This window comes from Budorcas taxicolor, chromosome 22 (assembly GCF_023091745.1).
Source record: "Budorcas taxicolor isolate Tak-1 chromosome 22, Takin1.1, whole genome shotgun sequence".
NCBI lineage: Eukaryota > Metazoa > Chordata > Mammalia > Artiodactyla > Bovidae > Budorcas > Budorcas taxicolor.
This window is the reverse complement of record NC_068931.1, coordinates 26,216,237-26,240,163: the sequence shown is the minus strand read 5'-3', so window position 1 is coordinate 26,240,163 and position 23,927 is coordinate 26,216,237. Positions and strand designations below refer to the sequence as shown.

Below are 23,927 nucleotides of genomic sequence, written 5' to 3'. Positions count from 1 at the left end.
TTACTTGATCTGAATATGAAAGCACATCCAAGATAAGAAGTGTCCTAATTTGGATACTAGTTCTCCTTATGAAATTGACTAGAGAATTCAAACCATGTCCATTTTGAGCAGTATGACCAAAGTGTACTTTTTTTTTTTCCCCTATCTTTAAGAATATCCTAGAAAAACCATCACTGGCACTATTGTTATCAATGTTGAAGACATCAATGACAATTGTCCCACACTGGTTGACCCTGTGCAGACTGTCTGTGACTACGTGCCGTTCGTGAACGTGACTGCTCAGGACCTGGACGGACCCCAAAACAGCTGGCCTTTCAGTTTCTCTGTCATTAATAAACCAGCTGGAATGGCAGAAAGATGGAAAATAGTACGCCGAGAAGGTAAGCAAAAATCACTAGACTATATATTTAAATGTTAAACCTGATAGAAATCTATTTGCAAAGCAAAATCTTCATAATAACAGTTATTTATTTGCTTTGCATAAATTGTATTTCCAATACAGTTGAGTTTATAAAATGAAGTTCTGAACCTCAGGCATAGTGTCTTTGATCTGCCTAATGATAAATAATCTACCTGGAGGGAAAGAAGAAAAATGGATGTCTAATACCTTTTTTTAAATTTACTTATTTATTTATATCTTAGCTACGGCATGCTGGATCTTCCTTGTGGTATGTCGACTCTCAAGTTATGGTGCCAGGCTCAGTAGTAGTTATCAGGCTTCCCAGGTGGTACTAGTGGTAAAGAACCCACCTGCCAATGCAGGAGACATAAGAGACATGGGTTTGATCCCTGGGTTGGGAAGATCGCCTGGAGGAGGGCATGGCAACCCACTCCAGTATTCTTGCCTGGAGGATCTCATGGACAGAGGAGCCTGGTGGGCTACAGTCCATGGGGTCACAAAGAGTTGGACAAGACTGAAGCGACATCAGGTGCACACACACACGCAGTAGTTGTAGTGGGCTGGATCCTAGTTCCCAGACCAGGAGTCAAACCCACATCCCCTGCATTGCATTGTGGATTCTTAACCACTGGACCACCAAGGAAGTCCCCTCTAATATCTTAAAAGTAGCTGGGTATTCCCCAAATCACTCTTGAAGTAGTTGTCTTATAAGCTTGAGGAGTGCTTTGCCTTTCTAAGTACAGTAATCCTAGTAGATGCCGTCTAAAAATCTTGAGGTATGGTAATGATGACTCCATTAAAAATAACACTTGTGGAGCATATACCATGTGCCGGACACTCTGCTAACCCTTCTTTATCACATTTATTCCGTACCCCGTACCATCATTCCCTGATCACAGCTGAGAGAATTTTGACTTAAGTAGAATTAGGTAGCTTGTCTGAAGTCACAGAGCTGGTGAGTGATGGACATAACATGAAAAGGAAGCTGCCTGTCCTTCTACCCCCGTGCCAGAAGGACATGAGCATATATCCAAATCTTGGGACATATTCCTTTGTTGACATGTTCTTTTGGGTTTCGAATGCTGAAAAATAATCTCCAGAAGACTCTCTTGTTTTAAACAGTTGGTACTGAACTGAACTGATTCATTTCAGAAGAGTTTTTAACATAATACCTCAGTTTTTCTTAACTTACAAGTTTACTGGTTTTTTCAGTTCAGTTCAGTTGCTCAGTCGTGTCCGACTCTCTGCGACCCCATGAATCACAGCACGCCAGGCCTCCCTGTCCATCACCAACTCCCGGAGTTCACTCAAACTCATGTCCATCGAGTCAGTGATGCCATCCAGCCATCTCATCCTCTGTCGTCCCCTTCTCCTCCTGCCCCCAATCCCTCCCAGCATCAGAGTCTTTTCCAATGAGTCAACTCTGCATCAGGTCGCCAAAGTATTGGAGTTTCAGCCTCAGCATCAGTCCTTCCAAAGAACACCCAGGACTGGTCTCCTTTAGGATGGACTGGTTGGATCTCCTTGCAGTCCAAGGGACTCGCAAGAGTCTTCTCCAGCACCATAGTTCAAAAGCATCAATTCTTTGGCGCTCAGCTTTCTTCACAGTCCAACTCTCACATCTATACATGACCACTGGAAAAACCATAGCCTTGACTAGATGGACCTTTGTTGGCAAAGTAATGAGCATAAAGCCACAGAGAGAGAGAATTATAAAGGATGTTTTTACAACAGTTGAAAAGTTTGAATATGAGTTATATGTTAGATATTATATCAATAATTAATTCTTGGCTTAATATCCTTTGGTCTTAGAAGATATATGCTGAAGGAGGTCTTGAGATCTGCAGCTTACCTTAAAATAGAGGAGTGGGATGGGGAGGGAGATGGGAGGGAGGTTTAAAAGGGAAGGGATATATGTATACCTGTGGCTGATTCATGTTGAGGTTTGACAGAAAACAACAAAATTCTGTAAAGCAATTATCCTTCAATTAAAAAAAAAAGTGTGCTTGTAGAGAGATAGTATTGTTATAAAATGTAAACAATTCATGAAGAGTATATCAAAATTCATTGTATCAGTAATAGTCTTTCAAGTTTTCTGTAGATTTGAAATGTTTCAAAATTTCAGACATACCACATTGGGAACAAAAAGGATGGAACAAGATTGGCCCATTCTTGAAAATGATTAAAGCTGGAGATGGGTACCATGAGGGTTAATTATGTTCTTTTCTTGATCACTCTCTGTTTGAAATTTGCCTTGATAAAGTTCTTTTAAGAAATGGTAGGATAGGAACGTCCCTGCTGGTCCAGTGGCTAAGACTCTGAGCTCCTGATCCAGGGAGACCAGGTTCGATCCCTGCTCGAGGGAACTAGGCCACACAGGTCGCAACTAAGAGTTCACATGAAACACAACTAAAGATCCCAAATTCCACAATGAAGTTCAGAGATCCTGCAACTAAGACCCAGTGCAGCCAAATAAGTAATTATTTTAAACAGGAAAAACTAAATTTTAAAAAAATGGTCATTCGATGGAAATATTGTTTAACCCACCACTTATTTGTCACTGTATCCCAGTAATGGAAAGAGTTCCTAGCATCAGATAGATTACACACATTTGTTAACATTAGTCATCATAAAAGGAAGGTGTGTTCAGAAATGATGCTGTGATCTTCACCTGTATATTTGGACTACTCTCATCGAGCACACTGTGAATTCAACACAGAAATTATGGAATAATAAAACTAACTGGAACTAAATATGGTTAGCAATTAAAGAATGTTTCTGTAGACTCAGGGATACAATAAACAAACTGATGGTTACCACTGGGGGAGGCTAGTGAGGAGGAACCAGACAGGGGTAGGGGATTAAGAGGTACCATCTACTATGTTAAAATAAATAAGCTGCAAGGATATATTATATATCACAGGGGTTATAGCCAATATTTTACAATAACTGTAAATGGAGTATAACCTTTAAAAAGTGTGAATTGCAGTGTTGTATACCTGAAACTTATATAATATTGTAAATTAAATATACCTCAATAAATTGAAGAAAAAAAGAGAGACTGTTTCTGTAATTTAATCTTGCCCCTTTCTTAGTAACCACTCACTTTATTTTCTTGTCCCTTACAGATACCAGTGTGCTACTGCAACAAACCAAAAGACAGCATGGGACAAGTGAAATTCGCTTCCGGATCGCAGATAGTCAAGGCTTCAGCTGTCCTGAAGAGCAGATCCTTAAACTCACAGTTTGCAATTGTGTGGAAGGCAGTGGCTGTGTAAACATGTGGGCTGACTCCTACGTTGGCTTGGGACCTGCAGCAATTGCACTCATAATTCTTGCCCTTCTGTTCTTGCTACGTAAGTATTTTAAAAGCTGAACGTTACCTTTTGGGGGCCTTCCCAGGTGGCTCAGTGGTCAAGAATCTGCCTGCCAAGCAGGAGAGTCGCATTTGATTCCTGAGTCAGAAGGATCCCCTGGAGGAAGAATGACAACCCACTCCAGTATCCTTGCCTGGAAAATCCCATGGACAGAGGAGCCCGGTCGGCTACGGTCCATGGGTCCGTGAAGAGCCGGACATAACTGAGCACTTCCTCTTTTAGTAATTTCTAGTGTCTTTTTAGGGTGTTTTTACTACTTTGTTACTATAGTACTCATTGATTTCTTTAGTTTTTCTGTAATCACACTAGAATGCTATTGAGGGTGAGAAGGGAAGCAAGAATTGATCATTGATCAATTCATCAAAAGTTACCAGAGCTCTCTTCAGAATTTTGTTTTATAAAAATGTATCATTTCCTGATTTCAGTAACCAAGATTATTAGACATACGTTTCAACCTTGTGGGTGTCCCCACTTTGTTAAGCTCTGTGAGGGAGGTGGGTTATCTGTTCTTTCACACACAGTGCCTTGTGCGTGGAAAACTCTCAGAAAAGACTTGTTGCGTGGTTCAAGGTTATTTTACAAACCCATCTGATTCCCATCAGTTCTTGCTTTTTGCACACTTGACTCGTCAGAGCTCCACCTCCGCACAAGCTCTGCTTGGCTTACCCCTTCCCCTGCACCAACAGGAGCCAGACCCTCTGAGCACTTTCATGTTTCCCAGCAGTGACAACCGTCCCATCCCTTCCTGCCTGCCCTCCAGTGCCCTCCAGTGACTTTGGGTTTCCCTTCATGGAAGAACAGAAGACTGCAGCCTGGGGTCACATGGAACCACTCCACTTGCCCACCGCTCATGGGCAGACAGCCACCTCCAAGGCAGCCTCCACTATTTCTCTGTTAGAAGAGGGGTACATCCAAGCCATCAGTGGATGTGCAGTTGAATACACAGCACTCAACAGTTTACAGTGCACTTTTATATCATCATCTGCATTTAATGGGTTAAAATACTGACCTGATGATAATGACTTGTCTCAGCTGACCAACCTGGGATTCCTTGCATGACCGTCTCACCTCAGATTTCCCAGGGTTTAATGGGGGTGCTTAGCACATGGCAGACACTTGATAAACATTTGCTATCTTCAGGCTTTTTATTACACACAGTAACCATAGTCGGTGAAAGTATTAGTCACTCAGTTGTGTCTGTTTGCAACCCCATGGACTGTAGCCCACCAGGCTCCTCTGTCCATAGAATTCTCCAGGCAAGAATACTAGAGTGGGTAGCCATTCCCTTCTCCAGGGGATCTTCCCCACCCAGGAATCAAACTCGGGTCCCCTGCAATGCAGGCAGATTCTTTACCTTTTGAGCCATTGTGGAAGCATATGTTAAAAATTAAAGTGGTTTTTTAAAAATTAAGCTATTAAATTGATTTTGATGATTTGGATAGTGTCAAATCCAGTCTTGATGTTCCACTGAGTGACCACAGACAGTGACCACAGTCTTTGTGATGGACAGGAACTCTGAATCTGTAAGACTCCCTCATTCTGCTTTTCAGCTTTGGTATGACTCACCCAAAACAGACTTGGTGAGTTTGGATAAGGGGAAGAAAAGAAAAACAGAAAAATAGGGCTATAAGTAAGTGAAGACTGAACTCTAGAAAGTGATATGCAAATTCCAAAACTATGCAAGATAAATTCAAAAATCTGTCAAGACTAACCTTCTCTGTGCTGGATTTTGTTTCTCTGCAGTTATACCACTTCTGCTGCTGGTGTGCCATTGTGGAAAGGGCGCCAAAGGCTTTACCCCCATCCCAGGTACCATAGAGATGCTGCATCCGTGGAACAACGAGGGGGCACCACCTGAAGACAAGGTCAGATAATCCAGTGTCAGTGGAATGTGTCTTCTTTTCTGCTTTAAAGGAGTCTTAGGAAGTGTCTCTGACATCACAGGTCATGAGAGTAAGCTAGTTCCTACAGATTTCATTCACATGCCTTCGTTAAATACAGCCTACTTTGTATTTGTTGCCAGGGCAGTGTTGAGTTGGTTTTGCTCTACTGCCGCAGGTCCTGAGTTACAGAGAACGTGGACGGAGGGTCAGGTAGTGATGCCAGGAATGTAGAACAAATGCTAAGCAAGTGAGCAAGAGTGTGTAGGGGTTTAGATAGGAAGATTTGTCCCAATATTTAAATGGGCAATCCTTCATAACCAGGTGCTTCTCCATTTCCAGTCCAAACAATACATAAGGTCCGCAGAGGTGCACCCACAGCCCCCATGACAGTTGTAAAATGTTGCAAAATCCCCTTCCTTACCCACTTACTGGGCGTCCCAGGTGGCACAAGTGGTAAAGAACCTGCCTGCCAATGCAGGAGACATAAGAGATGCAGGTTCGATCCTAGGATGGGGAAGATCCCCTGGAGAAAGAAATGGCAACCCACTCCAGTATTCTGGCCTGGAGAGTCCCATGGACAGAGGAGCCTGGCAGGCTACCGTGCTTGGGGTTTCAAAGAGTCAAACATGACTGAAGTGACTTAGCACACAAGAGAATGAGAAGTTAGAGCAGAGATCTTCAGAAGACTCAGAGAAGTCATTCAGACAAAGTTTTTACTAATTTGCCTTGGGCAAATATCTTACTCCCTTCATATGCTTGGGCTTCCCTGGTGGCTCAGATGGTAAAGAATCCGCCTGCGATGCAGGAGACCCAGGTTTGTTCTCTGGTGGGGAAGATCCCCTGGAGAAGGGAATGACAGCCCACTCCAGTGTTCTGGCCTGGAGAATTCCATGGACAGAGGAGCCTGGCAGGCTACAGTCTATGGGGTCGCAGAGTCAGACACGACTGAGGTTGCAGTGAGTGACTGACTAACAGTCTCACCGGCTCACTTAGCTCAGAACCTCACTTAGCTCAGACGGTCAGCGTACTGGCCGTCCATGACTCGATGGTATGTGCTCTCACAGGTGGTGCTGCCTCTTCTGGGGGCGGATCTCAGAGATGGCGCCGCGGTAGGCGCTGCGGTAGGCGCTGGGGTAGGCGGAGGTGTGACGGCCAAGGAAGCTATCGTGAAAGGAAGCAGCTCTGCCTCCTTTACCAAAGGGCAGCAGGAGATGTCCGCGGCGGAAGGCCGCTGGGAAGAATACAGAAGCCTCGTCTCAGGCGGGGCCACCCAGGTCACTGGGACGACCGGGGCCATGGTGACCTCGGACACCTTCAGGGCCACGAGAGCCACGGAGGCAGCCAGAGAAGTGGCCGGAGCTCGGGCAGGCGCGGTGGCGGTGAACGAGGAGTTCCTGAGAAGTTACTTCACTGAGGTAAGCGTTGGTTTCTCTGTGTGGGAGAAGTTGCATCTATATGTGAACATGATGTTATGAGGGGAATCGTTTTCTTGGGTCTAAATGGGACTGTGTTCCTTTGAAGAGGGTGCTTACAGGCAGTGAGGAAGGAGAGATGGGACCAAGTTAGTCCATTGTGTGGTGGTGACAAGTGGCCTCACAGGTTTACTTCTCACCAGGGCATCTTTCCCACAGTCATGCTTTTGCCATTCCGTGCAGCTCAGCTCAGGTTGTGCCCAGGAAGCTCCCGTCCTTGGGACGTGGAGAACAGAACAATGAGAACCCGGTAATTGCGCCCCCTAAAGCCACGCCCACTCATGTGTCATTGGCCAGAGCACGTCACATGACCAGGCTGATATAGGTGGGTCCGAAACTGCGGTCCTCTGCAGAGCCGGTAGGGTGGGAGGGGGGAGACTACGTAACCTAAAAAACACAATCTACTACGCCTGTTTAAGTGTTTTCTTTTGAAGGCAAGTACTTGGTTCACCATTGCGGCAGTTTACATAAAATTAGGAGCAAGTTGCAGAAAAGATGATGCAATGCAGTCAGGAAGTTGATGACTAGAATTAGGAATTAGAAGCCTTTCTGGAGAACAGGATCATGCCTGGGCATGGGATGGGCAGAGTCAGATTGCTAGGGACCCGATGGGCTTCCATAGAGGCCACTTTATTCCTGCCATCTCCTTTCTACATGGCCACAAAGTACCTGAGTGCTTCCCTGCTTTCTGCTTTCATCCCAGCTGCCCACCCCCAAGTATCAGCTAGACCCCCAGGGAGATGGTGGTTTGGTCAGTGTCAAGGAAAAGCGCTTCTCATCCATTTTCTGTCTCATGGCCAGGCTCCATTCTGGTACCCTGTTTGTTTTATTTTAGTATCTTTTTCCCACTCTGCTCTAATCCTGCGTGAGTCAGTCTTAATTATGTATGTGTGCACAGCTTTCAATGGGGAAATAATTTCAAACTCATCTGGAAATTTGCAAGAATAATATAAAGTTTGAACTCCTATGTATGCTTTACTCAGGGCCTCTCGGGTGGTGCTAGTGGTAAAGAACCTGTCTGCCAATGCAAGAGACATAGAGATGCAAGTATGATCCCTGGGTTGGGAGGATCCCCTGGAGGAAGGCATGGCAACCCACTCCAGTTTTCTTGCCCGAGAATCCCATGGTCAGAGGAGCCTGGTGGGCTACAGTCTGTGGCGTTGCAAACAGTCAGACACAACTGAAGCGACTTAGCATGCACACACACATCCCAGATTACCCAAATGTTAGCATTTTGCCACATTTGCTTGCTTTCTCTCTCACACGCACGCATGCACATACATCCTCTTACATCACCATGGTACAGAGACTTAATGACAGATTCCATGTCTTGGTTTAGCCAATCATCCCATTAATGTCTTTTATACCCATTGTTTTCCCATCTCAGACCCACTCCAGGGTGCTGCTTTGCATTCACTTGTCATGGCCCTTGTTTCTCCTCTTAATCCGAAACCATTCCCTCTGCCTTTCTCATCTATTAATACTATTTTAAGAATACAGGCCAGTCGTGTGGTAGGATGTCCTTCAATTTGTGTTTCTCTGATGTTTCCTTCTAATTAGAGGTTTCACATTTTGAGCAGGAATCGAGAGCACTGTCCTTAAACGAAGTGTGTCACTGGTTATATGCCTGTTTCTCTTTCTGTTTCAGAAAGCAGCCTCTTACACCGAGGAAGATGACATCCACACAGCCAAAGATTGCCTTCTGGTTTATTCTCAGGAAGAAACGGAGTCTCTCCGGGGTTCCATCGGCTGCTGCAGTTTCATTGAAGGAGAGCTAGATGACCACTTCTTAGATGACTTAGGATTGAAATTCAAGACCCTTGCTGAAGTTTGCTTGGGTCGAAAAATAGAGATGGATGTGGAAACTCAGAAGAGGGCAAAACCCGCAAGAGAAGCAGACGGGAAGGCGGTTTCACGGTCCCTCTATGAGCAAACCAGGCTTAACTCTGAGAATGCTTATGCCTCAGGTGGCAGCTTTCAGGGTCCCAAGCCTTTGCATGAGGCAGACACAGAGAAGGTAACTCAGGAAATAGTCAATGAAAAGTCTGTTATATCCGCTAGGCAGGCTCAAAAGGTCACTGCACCACTTCCTGATACACTGGCTTCCGGTAGCGTGATAGTGACCGAAACGTCCTATGCCACGGGCGCCACGGGGCCCCCGAGTACAGTGGTCCTGGGCCCCCAACAGTCCCAGGGCCTGATTGTGACAGAGCGAGTCTACGCCCCAGCATCCACCCTAGGGAACCAGCAGTATGCTAGCGAGGGGCACGTGGTGGTCACCGAGAGGGTCATCCAACCCCACGGGGGCATGTCTGTCCCCCTGGAAGACACCCCGCCTCTGCCTGACGCTCACTATGTCATGGTGCAGGAAAGAGAGCGCTTCCTCACCCCCAGCTCCAGCCTGCAGCCCCTGCTGGCCGCGCCCAGTGTAGCCTTAGGTCAGAACGTGACAGTGACGGAAACAGTGCTGACGCCAGCCTCCGCTCTGCAATCTAATTACCAGATCCCTGCCGAAACCTCGGTAATGGCCAGAAAGACTGTGGCTTCTGCAGCTGGAGTCCCAGGTTCCCTGCCAGACTCAGGCTTAGAGGAGTCTAGTCATTCTAAATACACGGTAACCACGTCTTCCACCAGGGTCTCCAAGCAGAGCACCGTCCAGCAGTCCTTCTCCTAAGCAGCCGTCAGCCACTCCAGAGTTTAGCGATCAGTGACTCATGTCATGTTCTCAAAGGACCTGGCTTTTCAGGAGCCTTGTAGATGTAAGGGGCATACATCCTATGGGCCTCAAATTTTTCTCAGTCACTATTACACAAAGAGCCTCACTGTCTCAGCTTCTAGGATTGCACTTCAGAGATACCCCAGGACTTCCTGAAGGGACAGAATGATGAAGCTGGTCTTAGGTGCCTTTGAGTGACTTATGGCCAAATAATACTCACCAAAAAAGTTAATTAGAGAGTAAATCTGGCTTCTGACTTATCAGATTCACAGTGTCTGTAGTGCATGAGCCTTCTGGTAGAGCTGTCCATGAAACTGAGTGGGTTCTTGGCCTGCCGTGTTAACATTTAACTTTGCTGTTCTGTGTTCCATACTTCTTGCACCTAGCAGATTACCAACAGCTTCTTTATCCAAAGATACTTGTATAGTCGGAATGACCTGTTTTGCTTGTTTGGATTCTTTAAAACTAGGTGCCCTTCCATCCATGTAAGGTTAATTGAATTTTGGAACATGATATGGTAAAACATTGTGTGTTCTGTGCATGTAAATGTGTGTGTGTGTGTGTGTGTGTGTGTGATATGACCTAAAAAATAGCATCATTCCTTTTCTTTGTCTCTCAGTAATCATGAAAATATTAAATACTTCAAGTTCAGTAGAATAATCCAGGGTGAAATTCATAAATATAAAATCACTTTATTTTTATAGCAATAATAGACTATTAAAAAAACTCAGGATACATTATCTTCTAATTTAGTAAAACACAATAATCCATGTGCACTGTGGTAAGAGCCCTTTGCACTGCTGTATATCCTCAAGTGCCAACCGTGGGTGCCAAGTCAACATGTATACAATTAGGCAACTTTTAGAATTCACTCTCTTTTTATCTACGATTGCAAAAAAATATTGGAAGTCCTTATAACTGCTGTAATTTTGAGTTTGAAATTATGATTTATTCCATGTCTCAAAGTCATTGGCTAATTGGCCATGGCTGACTACGTGGACTACTGAATATTGTAGAGCTAACCTGAATTTCTATAGCATCTTACCTTTCTTTCTGAAAAGTGATCTGGATGTTTTGGCCAAATAAATAGATTGTATTTTTATTCCTCCTTGAAGAAATGATCTATTTCAAGTTTCAAAGTGTAAGTGCCTATCAGTCATCAATTATATAAATATTCTCCGCAACAAAATAATTTCCATAAAATCTAAAGGCTATAATTTCGAGAATTTTGAGTATATTTTACTAGGAAAGTGAAATCTCGAAAAACTCATTTTGTAGCACATTAAAAAAAAATATTGATGACCTCTGTTATGCAAAAGATTTATACTTTTCTACTCCCACTAATATGTACAAAGAAAAAGCAAATATTTTTATACACCTTAAACCTGTGGCCAAAATGAAGGTCTCTCTTTGATACTCTAAATTTTGTACTCTCTACTTGTAATTATTGTTGCTTTTGTCTTTGTGTTATAGACTTAGTAATTATTGTGTGCCAAGTCTGCCACAAGACCATCACTACTGTGTGAACTTGTGAATGTGACCTGCATACGCCAAGCAAAACCTGGTCTTAAACTTCCTGTAAAGTCATCATATTTTCTAGATGATTTTCTTTGTTTCTGAAAGGGTGATAATTTGTATTAGTTTTTACATTTGTCCTACAGAAGAAACATTATATTTGTATGTATATCAACAAAATATTTAAATAAAAAGATGATCTTTGTGCAACCCTCTGCCTGTATCTTTTTATTGGCCCCATCATAATTTACAAGAAATACAGCCCGTCGTTAGGGAGGAGGCAGGTGTTTGTGGACCTTGGTATTTTAATTATTAACAGAACTGCTTACATCCTGCTCAGCCAGACTCCCTGGAAGAATATATTTCCCTTCCTAAGTAGGGTAGAACACAGAAGGCCTGTCTGAAACTTGAGTCTCAGATCAATAATGAATAGTATTTTTAGTGTAAATTATGTCCCATAGGTAAAAAATTACCTTTTTTCTGAAATTCAAATTTAACAGGGAGCTCTGTATTTCTATTTGCCAAGTGTGGGAACCTTGTTCTAAGGGGCTGAGGTTTACTCTCTGCCCAGAAAGTAACAGTTGACCCCAAGAGATGAAATCATTCAATGATGTAGACAGGCTGTTTTAATTGCTTATAGCTTACAAGAGAAAAGATGAGTTTCTGCCTATACTGAAGTGTCATATCAGTAAGTATTTCATAACGCAGGTATGTCAACACATCCTAAAGCATGAAGCCTGCCCTGCTGTAACCCCTGGGCTCCTATTCCGAGTGGCACATGGGAGCAATTCTTCACTGATTTCATGAAACGCTACAGACATATGCCATTCACCATGACATCAAAATTTATACAGTAAACACTGCTTATCAAGTGTCATCTAGAAATGAGGGGTTTTCACAGAACAACTATCAGTTAAATATTCCTTAACACAAATTTCTCGGTTTCACTGTATTGGCGTAGCTAAAATCCTCTGTATGCTTATTGATTTTTTGTCTACTTTTTCCATTAATTGTTGAGAGAGGAAAGTTACAGTCACCAGTTGATTGTGGTTTTCCCTGTTTCCTCTTTATTTCTTTCTGTTTATTTCTTAACAATACTTTGAAACTTGTTACACCTGTGTTATTAGATACAAATACATTTAGAATTATTGTCTCTGAAGAATTAACTCATAGAAGGTCTTTTCTCTGGTTATATTTTTTGTCTTGAATCTACTTTTCCTAATAATGTCACCACACCAGCTTCCTGAAGCCTACTGTTAGCATGGTACATTTTTTTGACCCTTCTACTTTATACTTCTATGTGTGATTCTTGTAAACATCATACAGGTAGATCTTGCTTTCTTATGGAAAATGTTAATCTACTTAACAGCAGTTATTCACATGGATGACTTTTTGTTTTCTCTTGGTCCCATCTGTCCTTACATTTCTTTGCCCCTTTTCTGCCTTCTTTTGTGTGCTGTGTGTTCTAGAATTCCACTCGTGGTTCTTCTACTCACCTTTCAACTATACTTCTTTGCGTTTATTTTAATAACTGGTTGCTCTTGTGGAAATCTAACTAAAACCAAAATCTCCTGCCAACCTAGAAAAACTGTCACAAAAATAGAAAACAGTTTTATTACGGAATAAGCACCAAGTCAGAATGCGATGAGCGTCACAGGCAACACACAAGGAAACTGCAAAGACGGAAAGAAATCTCTCCACCAAGCAGACACAACTGATTACATACTTGTTCACAAAATAAACGATAGGTTGTCCTCAAGCAAGGCTCCGGCACCGTTTTCATACACAGCTCATCTTACATTCAACTGATAACTGAAGTGGCCATTGTGTGTGTTGATGACCTTTATCCAAAGAAATAAAACTTCTAATATTAGTTGATGATTTGGAGCCAGGCATCAGGTGGCACTAATGATAAAAAGAACCCGTCTGTGAGTACAGGTAGATGGCGGAGACAAGGGTTTGATCCTTGGGTCCAGAAGATGCCCTGGAGAGGGGCATGGCAACCACTCCAGTATTCTTGCCTGGAGAATCCCACTGACAGAGAAGCCTGGAGGGCTGCAGTCCATGGGGCTGCAAAGAGTTGGACACAACTGAAGTGAAAGCACACACCCATAGAGGAGGAGAGAAAAGGGTCCTTACTTCCTTGATGTTCAAAGAGATAGCTCCCAAGTCCTTGAGAAAGATAGCCCTGCTTGTAAAGCTGGCAAGAGGCTCACTTAGTTTTTAAAAGATCAATATACCATCCAAACAGGGCAGAGAAAGAATTAACGATGACAAGTTTTCTAAAGAGGATTCAGGGAAGATATATTTCCTTTTTGCATCAGGAAAATTCCATTTTTTCATTTTTAAGATTTCTGCTTGCTCTTAAATTCTAGGGCTGCACTGTAAGTGGCAAATGACTAACAACAAGGCAAGTACAGACCCTTGTTATCATTGTGGAAAGGTTTCTGGCACCATAGCGCTAGAATTACAGACTGCAGCTTTACTGTCGTCTGCCTTCAAATATTCTACTTCACGATGTACATAAGCTTTGAACTTTCACTTTGTGGATTTTGAAAGTCACTAGTCTCTGAGCTTCACACCCATACTGTCATTCAGAGACCCTCAAACGTGGTCTCTTCCATCCCCCACCCCTTCCTTTATACACCTCAGTGACTGTTATGCATTATTGCCGTGAAGATTCTGAAACTCCATCAAGCCCATTTATGAGTGGAAATGGACTCAAAAGTTCACAGATTACAGAAGCACCACACACCCAGGAATCAAGTGGAGAAAATGAGGGATATACCCCTTATAAATCCACACACCCCTGGAGTTGTCGATTCTCCAGATGTCCCTTCGTGTTGTTCTCTGCCCTTCCTCGCCTGTTTTAACAACAGGTGCTTCACCAGGCATCCTTGCCGCCTGGCTTGTAGATGGGTTCCGCCAGTGCAAGACATTGGCTGGAGATTGGAGAGGAAGAAAAATAGGATCCGGGCATTTCTTCCCCGTCTCCTACTTCCTGCACCAGCCAGGCGTCTCTCCACCACAGCAACTCCCTGTCTGACTTCCCTTCTGCATCTGGAGGTCTGCTGGTGTGACCGTCTCCTCCTCAAATGTCACCAGACTTGAAGTACTGGACCATCCCATGAGGGTTCCCCCACCTGCCCCACCTTTAGTGTTTGATGCACTAAACCCCCCTCACGTCTGTCTGCCCCCCAAGGGGACACTCACTGGCTCAGGATTCAGCAACTAAATGATGATTCATTTGTAAAGTCATAAGAGGGACTTCCCTGGTGGTCCAGTGGTTGAGAATCAGCCTTGCGATGCAGAGGACTCTTGGGTTTGACCTGGGCAAGGAGCGAAGATCCTACTTGCCGCAGAGCTATTGAGCCTGCGGCCAAAACTGGAGAATCTGCGTGTGCCAAACTGGGGAGATCCCACAAGACACAAAGACCCAGTGTAGCCAAACTAATTAACAAAAGATCATAAGAATTCTTGTTTTAATACTATTATATCAGTCGTCTTGCACTGCCAATGCAAAGCACCTCAGACTGGGGGGCTTAAACCGTAGACATTTACCTTCTCACACATCTAGAGGCCAGAAGTCTAATATCAAGTTGTCAGCAGGGTTGGTTGCTTCTGAGGCCTCTTTTCTTAGGTTGTAGACAGCTGTCTTCCCCTATATCTTTACTCTATGTGTCTATGTCCAAATTTTTCTTATAAGGACCCTGGTTATACTGAATTAGGCCCATCCTGATGACCTCATTGTAACTTAACTACCCTATTTTAGCTTAGCTCCACATGCAGTCACATTCCATGGTTCTAAGAACTAGGATTTCAACAGATGAACTTTGAGGGAACAGAACTCAGCTGGTAACATCCAGTAAACAAACAGCATGCATGCATGCTCTGTCCCTTCAGTCATGTCTGGGTCTTTGTGACCCCATGGACTGGAGCCCGCCAGACTTCTCCATCCATGGGATTTTCCAGGCAGGAATACTGAAGTGGGTTGCCACGTCCTCCTCCAGGGGATCTTACCAACCCAGGGATCAAGCCCATGTCTCCTGTGACTGCTGAGTTGGAGGCAGAATCTTTATTTGCTGAGCCATCGGGGAAGCAGTAAACAGACTTAGCCTGAAAAGCTGCACTGTTTTTTTCCCCATGTAATCCAGGAGTTTCTTCATCCAACTATTTGGTTAATAATTAACACAGATTGCTTGAAACAGTAATAAAATTTAAAGCTGGCTTGAAAGTAGCCTGAATGAAGAGACTACAGAGTATCTATTGAATCTTTAGAGAAAACTTCAAAGTCAATCAAAGCAAAAGTACACTTGTAATATGTACAGTTTCCAGAGTCCAAGACCTATGATTGTGGACACCCCAGTCCAGTGGCATCAGACACGGGCTTTATGTAGAAAATGTCTGCTTCCTCAGAGGTTTTCGCAGCACCACAAATGACTCTTCAGCTAATCGAGGGGAAGCACAATGATCCTCTCCCATGGAACCCATTCTAAGGATTAATTTTTTTTTTTCACTTGCTTCTAAGGCCCATACATAGCTCATGGGGCCTTTTTCTCTTGTAATCTAAATTTAGATCAGTACAAATACTCTCCCTCTATCTTGCCTTCTAGTTTTACAAAATGATGTGCATTCAGTCACTCAATCATGTCCAACTCTTTGCGGCCCCCTGGACTGTAGCCCAACAGTCTCCTCTGTCCATGGGATTCTCCAGGCAAGAATACTGGAGTGGGTTACCATTTCCTTCTCCAGGGGACCTTCCCAACCCAGGGATCAAACCCCGGGTCTCCTGCTTGGTGTATGGATTCTACACCACTGCGCCAACCGGGAGTCCCACTATAGTCACTATGCTGTGATAAATCATAATGGAAAAGAATATCTAAAAAGAATGTGTGTATATGTGTGTGTATGTGTAACAGAATCACTTCGCTGCACAGCAGTAACCAACACATTGTAAACCAATTATATTTCAATTAAAAATATATTTTAAAAAAATCCACATTGGAAGATTGGCTAATTAGCACAAGGGATAGAAGTTTGTTAATTGGTGAAGTAAGTAGTAAGTCAATCTTAAGAGAGATCAACCCTGAATATTCACTGGAAGGACTGATGCTGAAGATGAAGCTCCAGTATTTTGGTTATCTGACTGTGAACAGATGATTCATTGGAAAAGTCCCTGATGCTGGGAAAGATTGAAAGCAGGAGGAGAAGAGGGCATCAGAGGATGAGATGGCTAGATGGCATCACCGATGCAATGAACATGAACTTGGGGAAACTCCAGGAGACGGTGAGGGACAGGGAGGCCCGGCATGCTGCAGTCCATGGGGTTGCAAAGAGCTGGATGTGACTGGGCGTTTGAACAATCACAAGTGGTTTTGAGACTGGCGATTGCTGAGACATTGGGTACATCACCCCCCAGCATGCAGATCCACGAAGGAAGCATGAGAATACGGAGGCTCCAAGACTCTGATGGGTCCACTGAAGCACTGGAGTTTCACCAGCCGTGTGTTCTTCTCCTTCTGGGAGATTCCCACCATCTGGCCAAACACAATGCTGGCTCGTCCCGTCATCTGAACACAATTCCGTCCACCTTTCATCAACTGCTAGTCAGAAGGGTTAGGGCAAAGAGTAGAAATGCCCTGAGTTACAAAAGCAGGTTGTTTGACTTTCTGTGCATGTCTGCTAATAAATATTTGTACATTTTGTCGACTTGGTTTAATATTTACTTGCTTTGTAATAAACCCTTGGTATGGCCCCCTAATTACCTCCAACTAGCAGAAATATCAATATTTAAAATCTTAAAAAGTTGTCATTTGCTAAACAGAATTTTCATTTAATCCAGTTATTTTTCTTTGCAGATGTACTACTGCCTAGGTTCAATCTCTTTTCTCTATCACTCCAATTTTCTCACTTTTAAAGTATTATTTTACCAAAATGTTTTTATTGTATTATATGTACTCTGTTGGGGAATAAAAGGCAAAATACAGATTAAAGAAGCAAAAGACAAACTATTTTGTTTCTGTTAATCTTGTTTCTTATCCCTATCCGCCCTAGGAATTGAGATCACTGAAGGCAGGAATGGGCCTTTTTGATGTGTCTTCTCACGATACACTCAAACAACTGTGAATTTTGAAAATCCAACAAAATTTTGAAAGTGGATTTCCTAAACCTTTGTGTTCTATGATGTCACTGTCTCATCTGTCCGTCCTTCATTTAACTTGCAACCTCTAACTTGCTGCATCCCAAACCCAAGTTTGTTCTCACTGTAGAGTCTTATCAGTAAATTCTGAGAAGGGACCAGGGGGTTCTGATATAAAGAGAACTATGGGGACTTCTCTGGAGGTTCAGTAGTTAAGACTTTGCCTTCCAATGCAGCAGGGGCAGGTCTAGGTTAGGGCAGAGAGTAGAAATGCTGGTGCTGGTCGGGGAGCTACGATCTCACACACCTTGGGGCCAAAAAACCAAAACATAAAACAGAAGCAATATTACAATGAATAAAGACTTTTAAAATGGTCCATATCAAAAAATCTTTTTAAAAACACTATGAAGGTTTTAGTGCAGAGTGGAAACTGTTTGCAATGACTCAGCAAGTCTGTTTATTTCAGAGTTTCTTTCTATAATCTGGTTACTTAGATGGTCAAGACATTTTACTCACTGTATTAAAGACCCGTTTCATTGTTCTGTCCTTTTACCCACGGCTGACACTGGGATGGAACCCAGATGTCCTGCTTCCCTTCATCTACTGCGTTCAGCTTCTTCTAGCAGGAAGTGGTTTCACAACGCTTTGAGCTGGACCCAGTTAGAGTACTCTCCTGTTTTGTTATTCCCAGCCTCTCCAAGGACCACACCTACCATCGCCCCAGTTTTACAGGACTCTTTCTCAGAGGAAAACTACTGGGATGAGAAGCGAAAAACATGCCTTGGAGTACTGCTATGAGAAGGTGAAAAAACGCACAAAGGACGAACACCATAAACCCTGCTTAAATTACTCTTAATAGATGAAGCCCAAGCTGAGTTGGCTTAGCACTCAATTATGTGTACATTCACCTAGTGGTAGATCACATGTTTCTCCGTTTGGAGATCCTCTGGACCACAGAAAGAGATGGAATAGCAGAGGCAAAATGACCTAATGCTCAAAAACCATTCAGTTCAGTTCAGTTCGGTTCAGTTCAGTTCAGTCGCTCAGTTATGTCCGACTCTGCGACCCCATGAATCACAGCCACCAGGCCTCCCTGTCCATCACCAACTCCCAGAGTTTACCCAAACTCATGTTCATTGAGTCGGTGATGCCATCTAACCATCTCATCCTCTGTCATCCCCTTTTCCTCCTGCCTTCAATCTTTCCCAACATCAGGGTCTTTTCAAATGAGTCAGCTTACCACAGTATTTATTGGAATAAATAAATACTGGTGTTATATGCATCTTGGCCACAGGATGGCACTATGCATGCAGCAACGGAGGCAAAGTCAATCAGTCCCAAAATCAGGCTGGGGAAAAAATTAAGCAATGTATGGATGCAATGTCAAAAGCGACAGAATGATCTCTGTTCGTTTCCAAGGCAAACCATTCAATATTACAGTAATCCAAGTCTATGCCCCAACTAGTAATTCTGAAGAAGCTGAAGTTGAATGTTTCTATGAAGACTTACAATACCTTCTAGAACTAACACCGAAAAAAGATATCCTTTCTATTACAGGGGACTGGAATGCAAAAGTAAGAAGTCAAAAGATACCTGGAATAACAGGTAAATTTGGCCTTGGAATACAAAACGAAGCAGGTCAAAGGCTAACAGAGTTTTGCCAAGAGAACGCACTGGTCATAGCAAACACCCTCTTCCAAAAACACAAGAGAATACTCTACAATATGGACATCACCAGATGGTCAATACCGAAATCAGATTGGTTACATTCTTTGCAGCCAAAGATGGAGAAGCTCTATATAGTCAACAAAAACAAGACTGGGAGCTGACTGTGGCTCAGATCATGAACTCCTTATTGCCAAATTAAGCTTGAAATTGAAGAAAGTAGGGAAAACTGCACTCAGGTATGACCTAAATCAAATCCCTTTCGATTATACAATGGAAGTGAGAAATAGATTTAAGGGAATAGATACAATAGAAAGAGTGCCTGAAGAATTATGGATGGAAGTTCATGACATTGTATAAGAGGCAGTGATCAAGACCATCCCCAAGAAAAAGAAATGCAAAGAGGCAAAATGGTTGTCTGAGGAGGCCTTACAAATAGCTGAGAAAAGACGCAAAAAGCAAAGGAAAAAAGGAAAGATATACTCACTTGAATACAGAGTTCCAAAGAATAGCAAGAAGAGATAAGAAAGCCTTCTTCAGTGATCAATGCAAAGAAATAGAGAGAAACAATAGAATGGGGAAGACTAGAGATCTCTTCAAGAAAATCAGAGACACCAAGGGAACATGTCATGCAAAGATGGACACAATTAAGGACAGAAATGGTACAGTCCTAACAGAAGACATTAAGAAGAAGTGGCAAGAATACACAGAAGAACTATACAAAAAAAGATCTTCATGACCCAGATAACCATGATGGTGTGATCACTCACCTAGAGCCAGACATTCTGGAATTTGAAATCAAGAGGGCCTTAGGAGGCATCACTATGAACAAAGCTAGTGGAGGTGACGGAATTCTAGTTAAGTTATTTCAAATCCTAAAAGATAATGCTGTGAAAGTGCTGCACTCAATATGCCAGCAAATTTGGAAAACTCAGCAGTGGCCACAGGACTGGAAAAGGTCACTTTTCATTCCGATCCCAAAGAAAGGCAATGCTGAAGAATGTTCAAACTACTGCACAATTGCACTCATCTCACATGCTAGCAAAGTAATGCTCAAAATTCTCCAAGCCAGGCTTCAACAGTACGTGAACTGTGAACTTCCAGATATTCAAGCTGGATTTAGAAAAGGCAGAGAAACCAGAGATCAAATTGCCAACACCCTTTGGATCATAGAAAAAGCAAGAGAGTTCAAGAAAAATATCTACTTCTGCTTTACTGACTACACCAAAGCCTTTGACTGTGTGGATCACAACAAACTACGGAAAATTCTTAAAGAGATGGGAATACCAGACCACCTGGCTTGCCTCCTGAGAAATCCATATGCAGGTCAAGAAGCAACAGTTAGAACTGGACATGGAACAGACTGGTTCCAAATCTGGAAAGGAGTACGTCAAGGCTGTATATTGTCACCCTGCTTATTTAACTTATAGTCAGGGTTCAGTTCAGTTCAGTTCAGTTCAGTCGCTCAGTCATGTCCGACTCTTTGTGACCCCATGAATTGCAGCACGCTTGTCCATCACCAACTCCTGGAGTTCACTCAAACTCATGTCCATTGAGTCAGTGATGCCATCCAGCCATCTCATCCTCGGTCGTCCCCTTGTCCTCCTGCCCCCCATCCCTCCCAGCATCAGAGTCTTTTCCAACGAGTCAACTCTTCACATGAGGTGGCCAAAGTACTGGAGTTTCAGCTTTAGCATCATTCCTTCCAAAGATATTCAGGGTACATCATGCTAAATGCTGGGCTGGATGAAGCACAAGCTGGAATCAAGATTGCCAGTAACCTCAGATATGCAGATGACACCACCCTTATGGCAGAAAGAGAAGAACTAAAGAGCCTCTTGATGAAAGTGAAAGAGGAGAGTGAGAAAGTTGGCTTAAAACTCAGCATTCAGAAAATGAAGGGCATGGCATCTGGTCCCATTGCTTCTTGGCAAGCAAATAGATGAGGAAACAATGGAAACAGTGACAGACTTTATTTTTTAGGCTTCAAAATCACTTGCAGATGGTGTCTGCAGCCACGAAATTAAAAGACACTTGCTCCTTGGAAGAAAAGCTATGACCAACCTAGACAGCGTATTCAAAAGCAGAGACTTTACTTTGCCAACAAAGGTCCATCTAGTCAAAGCTATGGTTTTTCTGGTAGTCATGTATGGATGTGAGAGTTGGACTATAAAGAAAGCTGAGTGCCGAAGAATTGATGCTTTTGGACTGTGTTGTTGGAGAAGACTCTTGAGAGTCCCTTGGACTGCAAGGAGATCAAACCAGTCCATCCTAAAGGAAATTAGTCCTGAATATTCATTGGAAGGACTGATGCTGAAGCTGAATCTCCAATACTTTGGCCACTTGATGGGAAGAACTGACTCATTTGAAAAGACTGTGATGCTGGGAAAGGTTGAAGGTGGGAGAAGAAGGAGACGACAGAGGATGAGATCGCTGGATGACATCACCAACTTGATGGACATGGGTTTGAGTAGGCTCCAGGAGTTGGTGATGGACAGGGAAGCCTGGCCTGCTGCAGTCCATGGGGTCACAAAGAGTTGGACATGACTGAGCAGCTGAACTGAACGAATAAGTTCATTAGCAATACAAACTCACAAATGCCCATACCTGCCTTTGCTTGCTAACTGTGCTCCTCCCAGGTAAAGTGTGATCTCCTTCAGAAGTGCCTGGGTTCTAATGAGGTGGATGAAACTGGAGCCTATTATACAGAGTGAAGTAAGCCAGAAAGAAAAACACCAATACAGTATACTAACACATATATATGGAATTTAGAAAGATGGTAACGATAACTCTGTATGCGAGACAGCAAAAGAGACACAGATGTATAGAACAGTCTTTTGGACTCCGTGGGAGAGGGAGAGGGGGGGATGATTTGGGAGAATGGCATTGAAACATGTATACTATCATATAAGAAACAAATCACCAGTCTAGGTTCAATGCAGGATACAGGATGCTTGGGACTGGTGCACTGGGATGACCCAGAGAGATGGTTGGGGAGGGAGGTGGGAGGCGGGGTTCAGGATTGGGAACACATGTACACCCATGGCAGATTCATGTTGATGTATGGCAAAACCAATACAATATTGTAAAGTTAAAAAAAAAAAAAAAGAAATGCCTGGGAAATGAGGCCCAGCTTATGGAAGTCTGACAAAACTTTAGGCTCCTTTTGTGTCAAAATACAAAATTCCTTTTGGAAGGTCAGTCATGGGATTTTGGTTCTTTTAAAAACGCTGCACTTTGGAGGACAGATTGGCCAATGGATTTACAAATAACACACTCAGCCTGGTGGGCTGATTTTAAGAAGAGATGTTGACTTTTTCTGCAAAACAAGATTCAATTAAACCAACATTTGTCATCTTCTCACGACGTGCACAGCATTGTTTAGTGACTTAAAGTTTATTCAAAGGTGAGTGAGACCCAGACTTTGCCCTTCAAGGGCCCACACAGTAGTGGAGGTGCTGGTTACTAACACCTTATTCTGAAAACCAAGACGGTCTGTAACAAACAAGACGTCAAAGATAGAAAGCCCCAAAGCTGCTGGGCAAGATTAATTCTTCTGTTAGGTTGGGGGTGGGAACATTTAAAGAGCCTTCTGAAAGAGGAGGGCTTTTCATGAAAAGTAAGGATTGAGTAAGAGGGATCAGCTGGACCAGAGGCTCATCTCACAGAGCTGTGGGTGGTTAGTGTTTGGGAAATGCCATAACAGAGAATGCACTGGGCTTCCCTGGTGGCTCAGTGGTAAAGAATTCACCTGCCAATGCAGGAGATGCAGGTTCAATCCCTGGGTCAGGAAGATCCCCTGCAGGAGGAAATGGCAGCCCACTCCAGTATTCTTGTCTGTAGAATCCCGTGGACAGAGGAGCCTGGGGGGCTACAGTCCATGGAGTCACAAAGAGTTGAACACAACTCAGCAACTAAACAACATGCAGAGCTCGGCAGAAGGTATGAATGAAGGGATCCATATAGAGCACAGGAGAAGCCCATGGGACCAGACTCTATGTAATTGAAAGCCACAAGAAATTTCTGAGCAGGACAATCTTATGATCAGGGTTTAGAATGAGCCATAGGTTGTTGTTGGGGCTGGGCTGCAGGTGGGAAATCCTAAAGCAAGAGAGTGGGGGAAAGTTGAAAATAACTACAACCCGAGTGAACCTTAAATAGTAACCTCATTTTTCTCTGACGTTCATTGATTTTTCCATGTATTCTGGTGCCTGTTTCCTTGGTGTAAAGTAAATTTTAAATGTCATGTCAACAGTGTCTCTGAACCAACAGAGAGGCCAGATACAATTATAGCAAAAACCTTTTTCCTAAACAAAATCAGCAGACAGCACGTGACAAAAGATTTTTTCCTGACTTCTGAATTTGTTTATATACAAAGTCTTTCAAAGTTAAGCAATCAAAAGAACACTGAGTTATTTATTAATGAATCCCTTATATTTAAAAAAATAATGAAAATACTTGCAATTAGACTATTCCAGAAAGTCACTGACCTGTGTTTGTCCCCATGACAGTTTGGGTTGGGTTTGGTCTGCCTTATGAAATTTCGCTGGAAGAACTGATGCTGAAGCTGAAGCTCCAATACTTTGGCCACCTGAAGGGAAAAACTGACTCGATGAAAAAGACCCTGATGCTGGGAAAGACCGAGGGCAGGAGGAGAAGAGGGAGACGGAGGATGAGATGGTTGGATGGCATCCCTGAATCAATGGACATGAGTTTGAACCAACTCCGGGAGACGGTGAGGGATAGGGAAGCCTGGTGGC

The 23,927-nt window shown here is 43.3% G+C and overlaps 1 protein-coding gene across 1 annotated transcript in view; it reads left to right on the top strand.

The window, feature by feature from the left end:
• The window catches only part of DSG2 (desmoglein 2), a 49,075-nt gene extending 39,269 nt beyond the window's left edge, over window positions 1-9,806 (top strand). Inside the window, exons 12-16 of the mRNA XM_052660369.1 lie at window positions 153-380; window positions 3,529-3,756; window positions 5,521-5,642; window positions 6,725-7,075; window positions 8,781-9,806. Coding sequence (XP_052516329.1) covers window positions 153-380; window positions 3,529-3,756; window positions 5,521-5,642; window positions 6,725-7,075; window positions 8,781-9,806 — 1,955 coding nt within the window. The remainder of the gene's footprint in view (window positions 1-152; window positions 381-3,528; window positions 3,757-5,520; window positions 5,643-6,724; window positions 7,076-8,780) is intronic.
• Window positions 9,807-23,927: the final 14,121 nt, after the last annotated feature.